Below are 13,286 nucleotides of genomic sequence, written 5' to 3'. Positions count from 1 at the left end.
AAAACAATCTGGATAACCATACATGGAGAAGACTGGATTAACCATACATGGAGAAGACTGGATTAACCATACATGGAGAAGACTGGATTCTGGAGCAACTCTACATCTGACCCCAAACCTCAAACCCTTAGATCTCCAGAACATGCCCATATATGAAGCTTTTTCTTTTTTTCAATTGATGTTTTGGGTAGGGCCCAGTAGGGCCCAGGCTGGGCTCCCTACCAGTTAGGACCCAGTTAGGGTCCAGGGCTCCCTACCAGTTAGGACCCAGTTAGGGTCCAGTAGGGCCCAGGTAGGGCTCCCTACCAGTTAGGACCCAGTTAGGGTCCAGTAGGGCCCAGGTAGGGCCCAGTACTGGGTTAGGGGCCCCGATAGGGCCCAGTAGGGTCCAGCAGGGCCCAGTACTAGGTTAGGGGCCCCGATAGGGCCCAGTTAGGGGCCAGTATAGGGCCCAGCTAGGGCTCCCTACCAGTTAGGACCCAGTTAGGGTCCAGTAGGGCCCAGTACTGGGTTAGGGGCCCCGATAGTGCCCAGTTAGGGCCCAGTAAGGTCCAGCAGGGCCCAGTTAGGGCCCAGACCAGTGACGGGCCTTAATCTCTGGGCCTGAGAACTCTAGTTTTCACCGGCTGCACTAATAAGAGGTTAACGAGGCAGAGTAATGGATACAAGTTACTTTATTTATTGGAATGATAAACAGACACAAACCAGCCCTGCTTTATTTCACTAAACTAACCGTAACCCTAAAGGGTTAATGGTAAACCAGCCTTTATTTCACTAGGAATCAAATGCAACAATTATACTACAAGTATCATGTTTTACATTATATTATATTGTTATAATTATTATCATGTTTTACATTACATCACAATATTATATTATATTGTTATAATTATTACATTATATTACTGTAATAAACTTAAATAAAACATTTCTGCCACATCAACACAACCTGCACTATTAGCCGTTTGCATGCAACACATTGTGTAATAAAACAATAGAACACATTGTGTAATAAAACAATAGAACACATTGTGTAATAAAACAATAGAACACATTGTGTAATAAAACAATAGAACAACACATTGTGTACATACAACAATAGAACACATTGTGTACATACTACTGCAGTACACAATGTTACATTAAAATGTAATCATAAAACGCAAAGCATTGTATACTTCAGTGACTGCATTAAAACGTGTCTGTAACATGTAGTTCTATAGCTGTGATTCTAACGATGGAAAACATGGTAATAAAACTCAAAACTCAATCACACCTGAAACGAGCACTTGTTGTTATTTATATTCAATCTGCATCTTTTACATTTAAGTGTCCTGCTCTGTTAACATTCACATCTCAGTTATTAGTAATTACATTACCTTCACTCATCGCTCTGTTAAACATTCACATTAGTTATTAGTTATAACTATCATCGCTAACTAAAACACTTTCCTCTGACATTATTCAACTTAACTTCATTCTTCTTTTAAATGAAAGGCACCATTGCAGTAACCTGACTCCGCCAGCTGGGGGCGGTATTTAGCTCCACAGAGCTTTTCAAAGTCCCTGATTTGTTGGTTAGGGGTAGCAAGAAAAATAAACAAACAAAAAAACAAATAAAAAAAACCAAACCGTAAACATAGTTCCAAAATGTGAAATAATTTCAAAAAGGTCCAAATACTAATGTCACTAAATACAGTATGTCCTCTTTGAATTAAAGGCACAGATGGAATTATGTTTACTGGCTCATATCTCTCATAGGGCTGAGGGAACATAGGGCTGAGGGAACATAGGACTGAGGGAACATAGGACTGAGGGAACATGGGTACGGTCCCAGCACTTCAACTCTCTATTCTATCAACATATATGAACACTATTCTCTACTCTAAAGGTGACTTTAGGATTAGGGATTAACATCGCCTGGATCTGCGACAGTTCGTTTCCAGCTCTGCCCATGAGGGACGTGTAGCGACAGCAAAAAAACAAAGGTACAAAAAAACCGCAGGTCTCATTGAAAATAAATTACTAGGCGCATTAATCGCTCATCATCTGCAATGACCTCATCAGACCAGAGGTGGAGCTAAGATGTCTTCTAGGGTTAGGGTTAACCACTTCAATGTATTAACACTCTATTCTTTGTGGGGGAGTGGCCTATCCTAGAGGGGGTGTGGTCTATCCTAGTGGGGTGTGGGTTTATCATAGAGTGGGTGTGGTTTATCCTAGAGGGGCGTGGTATATCCTAGAGGGGCGTGGTCTATCCTAGAGGGGGTATGGTCTATCCTAGATGGGGCGTGGTCTATCCTAGAGGGGTGTGGTCTATCCTAGATGGGCGTGGTTTATCCTAGAGGGGGTATGGTCTATCCTAGATGGGGTGTGGTCTATCCTAGAGGGGCAAGGTCTATCCTAGAGGGGGTGTGGTCTATCCTAGAGGGGGCGTGGTTTATCCTACACACTCCAGCTCTTCTGTTCCATAGAACTCCCCCAGAGGCTCCCGGTACGACTGACCGTACATCAGCTCCCCCTGCTGGCCAGAGGACTGACCGTACATCAGCTCCCCCTGCTGGCCAGAGGACTGACCGTACATCAGCTCCCCCTGCTGGCCAGAGGACTGACCGTACATCAGCTCCCCCTGCTGGCCAGAGGACTGACCGTACATCAGCTCCCCCTGCTGGACAGAGGACTGACCGTACATCAGCTCCCCCTGCTGGCCAGAGGACTGACCGTACATCAGCTCCCCCTGCTGGCCAGAGGACTGACCGTACATCAGCTCCCCCTGCTGGCCAGAGGACGGACCGTACATCAGCTCCCCCTGCTGGCCAGAGGACTGACCGTACACCGGCTCCCCCAGAGGCTCCGGGTACACGCCGCGCATCGTCTCCCCCTGCTGGCCAGAGGACAGCGGTACAGGGACGAAGCGGTGGTGGTACAGCACCACCGGAGTGTTGAGCAGCTCCTGGGGAATCGAACCGTCGGACGGTGGTTGCACCGGCAGCGTCACGTAGCTCCCCGTCTCTGGGTCGAAGAAGGTTTTGGTCTTCACCTGTAGGGGGTGGTATTTATTTAAAGGGCTAGAACACTTTGGTAAAGCTTTAGCTTGTAGTTAGTATTTCATATTAATGTTAGCTGCCCCGCCCCCTTCCTATACAAACATACATTTTAACTCCTAACTTCAAATTTTAACCATGATAGATTCATCACCCGTCCTTGTTTTCACTCTGTACCTGGACTGGCATGTCGACGAAGAAGTACTGTCCCGAGTCGGGGTCCTGGAGGAGCTTGCGTTGCGTCATGATGGTGGTGGGCTCCATGCTGGACTGACGGGACAGCTGTGGCCCCACCGGGACCCCTGTGGAGATGGGCCGCTGTGTCCCCGCCGGGGCCCCTGTGGAGATGGACCGCTGTATCCCCGCCGGGGCCCCTGTGGAGATGGACCGCTGTATCCCCGCCGGGGCCCCTGTGGAGATGGACTGTAGCTGTCCTCCTGCGGTGCTGGACTGTCGGGAGACGTTGGAGGGGTGTGAGGAGGAGGAGGAGAGCTCTCCGGCGTGGTACAAGGTGTCGATGCTGTGACTGCGTTTGACGGAGTTGTTGCTGTCTCTGCCGCGGCCGCCCGGCCGCTCTCTGGCACGGCCTCGGAGCTGCAGTTCGTCCATGATGGACCTCTCGATGCGCCGAGCCCGGGAGTCTTCCACCGCCGTGTCGGCGCTCATCCTGCGCTCCGTAACGTTCCTGTCGAAGCTCTGAGAGCGCTTGGAGAACGGCCGCTCGGCCGCCGGTCGCCTTTCGCTTTTATACACGGGAACGTTGCTGAAGATGCGCTCGCTGCTGTAGTGCCCCGCGTGGCCCCCAGGGGCCCCCCGCCGCTCTGACTCGCTGCTGTAGTGCCCTGTGTGGCCCCCAGGGCCCCCCCGCCGCTCTGACTCGCTGCTGTAGTGCCCTGCGTGGCCCCCAGGGGCCCCCCGCTGCTCCGACCTCTCCCGGGTCTCTTTCGCACCGCTGCGACCTTGGCTCCGCCCATCGAGGCTCCGCCTCCTGCCACTCTCCCCATCGGGGGGATCCGCTCTGTCACGGCCCTGGTGGCTGTCGCCTCTCCTCTCGCTGGCACCGCCCTGGTGGAATCAAGAAGGATCATTAGACGGTAGCAGTGGTTGGTACATAGATACTGTGTTAAAGTTAATAAGGATTATTAGACTGATAGATATCTATAACTAAAACACACATACAGATTGTTAAATGTAAGCATCATTAGATGTCATATTGTGGTATGTTAATATTAGTGCAGGAACCTAACCCCCCCAAATTAGGACATACCCAGGGTAGAACAACATGTGTGTTTGTTTTATTAAGATGTCCCCTTCATGAAATGGATTGTCACAGGTTTAGTTTTATTCATATCTCTGAGATATATTTATGAAATTTCTGCTAAAGTCATGAATTGATCCATGAAGCGACTCACCACGAAACAACAACACAAGAAAAACACCTGCCTTGAAAGAGGGAGTTTCTCCTTGTTTTTGCTGCTTGTTTTTATATCATAATAAACAATAAGTAACCTGGACAACCACTCAGATGTAACATTACCTACCTTAGCTTACCTTAGCCTACCTTAGCATACCTTAGCTTACCTTAGCTTACTGTAGCCTACCTTAGCTTACTGTAGCCTACCTTAGCTTACTGTAGCCGGGAGGCATACTATGGTCCGACGGAGCATTGGTTCGACATGCGTCCGCACCTCGGACTAGCGCCTGCTCCTGTGCTTGCGGTTATGGTTAGGTTAGGGGTTAGGGGTATCGGATCAATGAATCGTCGGACCAAACACATGTACCCACTGTAGCCTACCTTAGCTTACCTTAGCTTACCTTAGCCTACCTTAGCTTACCTTAGCTTACTGTAGCCTACCTTAGCTTACCTTAGCTTACCTTAGCCTACCTTAGCATACCTTAGCATACCTTAGCTTACTGTAGCCTACCTTAGCTTACTGTAGCCTACCTTAGCTTACTGTAGCCTACCTTAGCCTACCTTAGCTTACCTTAGCTCACCTTAGCCTACCTTAGCTTACCTTAGCTTACCTTAGCCTACCTTAGCATACCTTAGCGTAACCCTAACCCAGATGCAGCGTTACCTTAGTGTAACCCTAACCCAGATGCAGCGTTACCTTAGCGTAACCCTAACCCAGATGCAGCGTTACCTTAGCGTAACCCTAACCCAGATGCAGCGTTACCTTGTCTCCATCATGAGGACTCTGGGTCCGGGTACTGCTTGTACGCTCCGAGGGTTTCTGCTGGGATCCGTCGGGCGGGGGGGTGTGTTTACCCCCTCTGTGTCTCCCGCCACCTCGGGACGAGCTGTGATTGGACGACTCGCCACCTCGGGTCGAGCTGTGATTGGACGACTCGCCACCTCGGGTCGAGCTGTGATTGGACGACTCGCCACCTCGGGACGAGCGGTTATTGGACGACTCGCCACCTCGGGACAAGCTGTGATTGGACGACTCGCCACCTCGGGACGAGCTGTGATTGGACGACTTGGCCTCCTTTCTGATCCTCCGATTGGCCAGCTTCATGACCTTCAGGAGAGCCTTCTCTGACTTGGGCAGGACCACCGGCGGTTTGGGGAGTCCTGATTGGATGTCGTTCCCAGCGCTGCAGGGCGAAGACCCCGAGCGCTCGCTGGCGACCTTACCGGACGAAGCGTCGAGCTCGTCCGCCGGCGTGGCGGGGAGGAGTGGCGTCCCGTCGGAGCCGTCGGGAGAACTCTCCACTCCCTCCGAGAGCAGGCTCTCTCCTGACGCTCTGCCGCTGTCGCACCGCGGAACCGCCAGGCTCTCTCCTGACGCTCTGCCGCTGTCGCACCGCGGAACCGCCAGGAACGACTTCTTCTGGCTGTCGCCCAGTTGTGGAGGAGAGAGGTTTAGGTGTTGAGGAGGAGAGAGGTTTAGGTGTTGAGGAGGAGAGAGGTTTAGGTGAGGAGAGAGGTTTAGGTGTTGAGGAGGAGAGAGGTGTTGAGGAGGAGAGAGGTTTAGGTGAGGAGAGAGGTTTAGGTGTTGAGGAGGAGAGAGGTGTTGAGGAGGAGAGAGGTTTAGGTGTTGAGGAGGAGAGAGGTTTAGGTGTTGAGGAGGAGAGAGGTTTAGGTGTTGAGGAGGAGAGAGGAGTTGAGGAGGAGAGAGGTTTAGGTGTTGAGGAGGAGAGAGGTTTAGGTGTTGAGGATGAGAGAGGTTTAGGTGTTGAGGAGGAGAGAGGAGTTGAGGAGGAGAGAGGTTTAGGTGATGAGGAGAGAGGTTTAGGTGATGAGGCGGAGAGAGGTTTAGGTGATGAGGAGAGAGGTTTAGGTGATGAGGAGGAGAGAGGTTTAGGTGATGAGGAGAGAGGTTTAGGTGTTGAGGAGGAGAGAGGTTTAGGTGTTGAGGAGGAGAGAGGTTTAGGTGTTGAGGAGGAGAGAGGTTTAGGTGTTGAGGAGGAGAGAGGTTTAGGTGTTGAGGAGGAGAGAGGGGTGCGACGGGAGGAAGAGGTCGTAAAGTATGTTCGGGTTTAAAACTAGCGTCGGTGGTGTCTGTAGCGCGGCCTTTAGTCGTGTCATTGGCCCGTGGAAGCATCGGACTCTCTTTTGTATGGCGTAGCTCCGCCTCTCCCTTCCCTTCCGAGCCAATTGCGTTCTCCCGGGTTGAGAACGGATGCACCGGTCTCACCGGCTTGTTAATGATGGTGTTGTCTTTGACTTTGAACAAAACGCGGACGCCCAGGACGGGCGAGAAAGTGCTGGACGAGGGCGGGGAGATGCTGCCGGAGGCCGGAGACGTCGCCTTCTGATTGGACGAGGGCGGGGAGACGCTGCCGGAGGCCGGCGACGTCGCCGTTTGTTTGTCGGCGTTACCGACAGACCGGCTTCGACTCGCGCCGGCATTTTCCGTTTCCGTTCCTTGGCTTTGGTCGACGCCGCGAACGCCCGCGGACCGCAACGCTTCTTTCCCTCTGAGAGGAGAGACTTCCGGTTCGCTCTCCTGATCGCTCACGGAATAATAATTCTCCAGTTCGTTCTTGCTTGAATCCCTCTTCGGGGTTCCGTCCAGGTCGTCCAGGTCGTCCAGATTCTCCAGCGAGTGGTAAACGTTGGATTCTGTGGCTGAGTTCCGGTGGAGAGCGCTCTCCACCGAAAAATATGATGACTTAGAAGACAAGCTGCCCTGATCGGGGGGGCTTTGATTGAAGTGAGCTCCGTTCAGCAGTAAAACGGGCGACACCGTCTTCCCGGGGAGGTGGTTGAATGTTCCCTCTTCCTCGTGGAAACGCTCAACGCTTTCATTCGTACTGCCAGGCTGTTCTGACACAACAGTTCCTTCCGGACTCGTGGTGATGTCTTGTCTTGTCCGTTCCGGTGATATTAAATGTTCTGGCTTTAACGGGGCCTTACGCTTGACTTTGCGCTGCTGCTGCTGTTCTGAATTATGATCAGAATGACTTACAGTCGGCTGTCTGCCACCTGCCTTTATTTCATCCCTTCTGTCAGCCCTCGTCGGTAAAGGTGAATGTTTATTTTTAGACTGGTGAGGCAGTTCTGGAGATCGAACATATTCAGAAATGCGTTTTGTCTTTTCGATATTTTCACCATCCCAAATATGGTTATTGGAACTGATTTGACCTGGCTCCACCTCCTCTGCATACACACAGCGTTTTTGTTCTTGTTTCCCTGATTCTGTATATTTGGTTTCTTTTGTAGTGTCTGCTGCCACATTTACATATGTTTCATCTTTAACAAAGAATTCCTGTTCATGTTCTGCCTCAGCTGTATCGCTGTCCTCTCTGCTCAGGACTGCTTTCTTGCTTCTCGGAGGAACCGGTGGAGCGTCTTTCTTCTTCCTGTCACTTTCCTTCCTGTTCATCAGATCGTCACCTGCGTTCCTGACCACATGTCTCTTGTTGTCTTCTCCAGTCTCCACAGCTGTATGGTTAGCGTTAGCTGCTGGTTCGTCTGGTTCTCCGGTCTCCACAGCTGGATGTGTAACGTTAGCTACTGTTTGGTTGTTTAGCTGTTCTCCTTTCTCCACGTCTGGTGGAGCTTTCTTAGCACCGGACCGGTGAGCATCACTGAGTTTGGCCTCAGACTGCGACAGAATCTGTTTCAGGTGAAGATCGCCTAACCGCCCCCTGGTGTCTTTCTCTCGTAGTGCGGACGCGCTGCCGTTTTGTCTCTCCTTGACCTCCGTCGTCGCACAATCCCGCAAAGCCTTTTTATGTTGCTCTGCTCTCGCCACGTGAACATCCTCCTCGAACGCTAGAGTTTCACCGTCTTCCTCTTTCGCAAATTTGCTTTTCAGCCTCTCTGATATGATCTCCTCGAGCGCCATCTTGGCCCTGTCGTAGTTGTTGTTTATGAGAGCTTTGTTGACGACCACGTTGCTGTCTATCTTAGAGAACATGTGCTGCTTGCTCTCCTCTGTCTTGGACGTCTTGGCGTCTCTCTTGGTGAAGGTGTTTCCTCGCATGGACATCATGCCTCTCTTGATGTTCTTCAGCTCTCTGGAGATCAGGTCATTCTTGGCCCTGGTGGTCTCCTGGTCCATGTTCACCGCGCTCAGTTTGTTCATGGCGTTCTCGATGATGCGGTCACTGAAGCGGGCTCTCTCCAGCTCGTTGATGATGTGGTCGCTGTCTTTCATTTCCCGCAGTGATGTCATGTTTGTTTTTTGCCCACCTTCCTCGTGCTCGACTTCCTGTTCGTCTTCAGGCGTCACGCAGCGCTGACTCTTGATGTAGTTGTTCTGCCGCGCTGAGAAGACGTGTTTGAATCGCCCCGGCTTGACGTTAGAGTCCTTATCGTTAGCGCTTGGCATCGGAACCTCTTGTTTTGAGTCACACAGATCATTGTCGGAAACTGTCCGATTTTCAATTGAGTGTTGAATGTCGGATTTAGAGAAATTTCTCTTTGGCACTGGTGGGGGCTCTTTTTTTACACCATATTTACCTTGTGAATGTGTTACTTCTTGGGTTCTGTTTGGAGACATGTTGTGGTTTATCTCCGTTACTGAGGTCTCCTTATTATTACTGAACGTTTGTGCGGAATTCATGCCATGTTTGTTAGCGTCTCTCTCTCTGTTCTCTGTTATTTCATCCGACTGAGCGTTTCTGTAGCTCTCCGAGTGAGTCCCAGACAGAGCTTTGTTTTTCACTGCGTGAATCGCTTCCTTCGCCGCCCGGATCACATCCATCGTACTCTTAGGCAGAACACTCACACCCTTCTCCTTACTAGAAGCACACTGTGGGCCAAAGTCAATGTCTGCTAAACTTGCTGAATATCTTTTGTTTGCTGGCGAATTGAGTGAAACTCCATCTTTCTCCTCCAGTCCATCGGGGGAAAGTACTTTAGCTGCAATGATCGGTGAAACGACTTTCTGGATGGGTGCAGTATTAGTTTTTGGTGAAAGTACTTTGTGGATGGGAGCGGTATTTGATGCAGTATTTGGAGACAGTCCTGTGCTGGTGGACACTGCTTGCGGTGAAAGCGGTTTGCTGTGATCTGGAAGACTTTTATTTTGAGTTGGAAGACCTTTATTTTGTGCCACAGAATCATCTGTGTTGGCGGGAGCACCACCTAGTGGTGGAACTAGAGGGTCAACGGGACTGGCCTTCTTGTTCAGAGACTCAGCAGCTCCACCTAGTGGTGCAACTAGAGGGTGTTTCTTGTACAGGTTCAGAGACGGGTAGCTTTGCTTGTTGGGACTCTTATTATTCTTCCTGCTGCCAGCAGGGTGCGCTGCAGCCTCTCCTTTAGTTTGTAGCAGATTTGATATCAAATAATCGTCCGATGTTGATGACTCGTTGAGACCGACATCTGAAACGGGGCTCCAGATGGCCTGTCCGTCAGTCGGGCCCGCCCCCTCAGGGCCCGCCCCCTCAGGGCCCGCCCCCTCAGAATGGGGTTTTTTCGGGGGGTCCAACGAGTCAGGCAGCACTGAGGGCAGCTCTGAGGTCCTGAAGTGCGGGGGGTCCAACGAATCAGGCAGCTCTGAGGGCAGCTCTGAGGTCCTGAAGCGCGGGGGGGTGTAGCGACTCTTCACGCGCTTCCTGTTGTCCTTCAGGTTGAACAGAACGCTGGACGCCAGAGACTTGTAGTTGTCACGCTTCACTAGAGGGGGCTCCACCGCGCTGTCACGCTTCACCAGAGGGGGCTCCACCACGCTCACTCTGAGCTCCGAGTCCGGCCTAGACGGACAGATTAGACATTATTATAATCTATATACTATTATTATAGTCTATATACTATTATTATAGTCAACTATTATTATAGTCTATATACTAACCCTAACCCTAGACGGACAGATTAGACAATATTACTACTGATTGTACAGCAGTATTTACAGAACAAACTACATTATTTACAGTAAATACTACATTATTTACAGTAAATACTACATGATTGTACAGCAGTATTTCAAAGGTCTAGGTGTAAACACAAGGGTGTTTACAGTATATATACTGTACAGTTTACCTAACTACCAATTACTTCAGATCTTAACTAGATACAGTAGATCATACTATATAATTATCTGTATGTTACGTCCAGGACTTCAGATGTTAACTATAACATTAGATACCATAGATCATACAGTATCATATAGATTCTATAGATATTAATATATATAGATATATTAATTAGATCATACCTGTATGTTAGGTCCAGGACTTCGGACGTCTGCGTGTTTTGTCGTGAGGGAATCAGAGGAGTCATCAGCTGACAGATACTGAAGGGAGTGGAGGCTGACGAGCTGATCTCCGCCTCCAGCTCCTCCCCCCTCGTAGCTCCTCCTCCACCTCCTCGTAGCCCCTCCCCCCTCGTAGCTCCTCCTCCACCTCCTTGTAGCTCCTCCCCCCTTGTAGCTCCTCCTCCACCTTCTCGTAGCTCCTCCCCCCTCGTAGCTCCTCCCCTTCCTCGAGGACGAGGCAGCACCTCCGTGTGGCCGACCGGCACGGCGCTCTGTGCTCTGGCTCTGTGTCTCCTCCAGGGGGCGCTACAGGCCTCGCCCACGTCTGACGAGCATCTCTTCTGAGTGTCATGAGTCATAGGGGGAGGGGCATGAGGAGAGGGAGGCGTCATAGGGGGAGGGGCATGAGGAGGAGGAGTCATGGGGGGAGGGGGAGGGGCCTCTGTCGCCTCATGTTGGCGAGTCTCAATATGATCGCTCAGCTCTTTGTAGAATGCTGAGTCATACCTGTGGTGGACAAAGAAATAAAGTACTCAAGTAAATATTAATATAATATATAATGTAAGGGTTAGTCTAGTAAACATAGTCTAGTAAGTATTCAAATAATGACAATTACAAAATTGACATTAATGACATTACGAAAATAGCAGATCTACAAGCTCAAGGTTATTGTCTCCAACCAGGCTGAAGGTGTGTGTGTGTGTGTGTGTGTGATATCCTACCTGACCTGGTGGAGACCTGTGCTAGTTCATAATCTATTTGTGTAAGTGTGTCTTCCTAGAAATGTAGTGGAGTGTAAATCGGATGATATCGTTACGTCATGTTGTAGTCATTGTTTTGTAGTCATCAAGATGATATCGCTACATCATGTTGTAGTCATTGTTTTGTAGTCATCAGGATGATATCGCTACATCATGTTGTAGTCATTGTTTTGTAGTCATCAGGCAGGAACAATCATCCGGAATCAATAAAAGCTACAGGCTACGAGAGCTTTTATTGTTATTCTTGCAGTTTGAGGGAAAAGGAAGTTCTGGATGATTGTTCCTGCCTGATGACTACAAAACAATGACTACAACATGATGTAACGATATCATCCTGATGACTACAAAACAATGACTACAACATGACGTAACGATATCATCCTGATGACTACAAAACAATGACTACAACATGGCGTAGCGATATCATCCGCTCCAGACCGGTTCACACAGACCAGGCTTTCCTCTGAGGTGGAAAGCCTGGTGATGCGAGGTCACACCGGTAGGGACTCCTTGGGACAAAACCGTTTTAAGGTTTTGTCAAAACAGATTTGACATCACATTGATCTGACCAATAGGAGTCCAGGGAGTTTGTGTGCACAGTTTCACGTAAATCGGTCCAGTGGTGCCAGAAATGAGCCTGGTGGTTAGGTTAGGTGGTTAGGCTAACCTCTATGGTCGAATGACCATAGAGCAGGGGTGCCCACACTTTTTGACTTGAGAGCTACTTTCAAAATAACCAGCTCGGCAAGATCTACCCACCAAATCAATTATTATACCATTGCTGAAAATAGTTTAAATATGTACCTGAGGGGGCTTCGGAATAGTATAGTTCGTGTTACATTCTGTACAGTATAAGACAAATGCACTTGGAATGGGAAATAGAGGGGGAGAAATGTTTTTTTTTTTTATCGTTCTTTTTCTTCAATATATTTAAATGAAATACTCTTTAGGGGCATGTCATGTGATCTACCTGCACAGCCTTTGTGATCTACTGGTAGATCGCGATCTACCTTTTGGGCACCCCTGCCATAGAGAGATGATGTGTACCAATGTACTATCCTATACATAGTACAATGTATACCAATGTACTATCCTATACATAGTACAATGTGTACCAATGTACTATCCTATACATAGTACAATGTGTACCAATGTACTATCCTATACAGAGTACAATGCGTACCAATGTACTATCCTATACGTAGTACAATGTGTACCAATGTACTATCCTATACATAGTACAATGTGTACCAATGTACTATCCTATACGTAGTACAATGTGTACCAATGTACTATCCTATACGTAGTACAATGTGTACCAATGTACTATCCTATACGTAGTACAATGTGTACCAATGTACGTGATGTTTGGACAAAATCTGCAGGAGAATTATCAAAAAATGGTTTAATGTGTTAATGCAGTAGTCTTGTTGAAATGTTTGGTTAATTCCCTAATTGGGGGAGGTGTCTGTAGCCGGCTAGTTATAATAATTATAATGTAATAATGATGTAGTACATGTCCTTACCACTTGGGGGAGGTGTCTGTAAGCTCTCCTCTGAAAGGGAAACGGTTCAAGTCTCTCCAGGTCTTAAAAGGGCTGAGATCGCTGTGCAGGAAGAAGTTCTTAATGTTCAACTTCTTCACTTTGACTTTTTTGGCAAAGTCGTCCCGGTGGCGACGGTTCTGACCGCCCCCCGCCGGCAGATCGCAGCGGTAGTCCGAGGAGAACTCCGAGAGTTCCTGGCGGATGCTGCGCAGCGCCGACTCGTCCCAGGACTCCCCGTTGGAGTCTCCGTTTCGGATCGGCGGCATCCCGTCGGCTAGCCCG

At 49.3% G+C, this 13,286-nt stretch overlaps 1 protein-coding gene across 1 annotated transcript in view; it reads right to left on the bottom strand.

Annotated features, from left to right (window-relative positions):
* Positions 1-2,333: 2,333 nt before the first annotated feature.
* The window catches only part of LOC306919007 (uncharacterized protein), a 12,236-nt gene continuing 1,283 nt past the window's right edge, over positions 2,334-13,286 (bottom strand). The window contains exons 2-8 of the mRNA XM_079531849.1: positions 12,984-13,286; positions 10,658-11,203; positions 9,557-10,196; positions 7,888-8,833; positions 5,222-7,434; positions 3,222-4,109; positions 2,334-3,040 (exon numbers count right to left, since the gene is read on the bottom strand). The exon at positions 12,984-13,286 is cut by the window's right edge and continues 335 nt beyond it. Coding sequence (XP_079387975.1) covers positions 2,441-3,040; positions 3,222-4,109; positions 5,222-7,434; positions 7,888-8,833; positions 9,557-10,196; positions 10,658-11,203; positions 12,984-13,286 — 6,136 coding nt within the window. The 3' untranslated portion in view covers positions 2,334-2,440. The remainder of the gene's footprint in view (positions 3,041-3,221; positions 4,110-5,221; positions 7,435-7,887; positions 8,834-9,556; positions 10,197-10,657; positions 11,204-12,983) is intronic.

The sequence above is a fragment of the Electrona antarctica genome (assembly GCF_951216825.1).
Source record: "Electrona antarctica genome assembly, contig: scaffold_54, whole genome shotgun sequence".
In the NCBI taxonomy this organism is placed as follows: domain Eukaryota; kingdom Metazoa; phylum Chordata; class Actinopteri; order Myctophiformes; family Myctophidae; genus Electrona; species Electrona antarctica.
The sequence above is the reverse complement of the archived record's forward strand: the minus strand, read 5'-3'. Positions and strand labels throughout refer to the sequence as shown.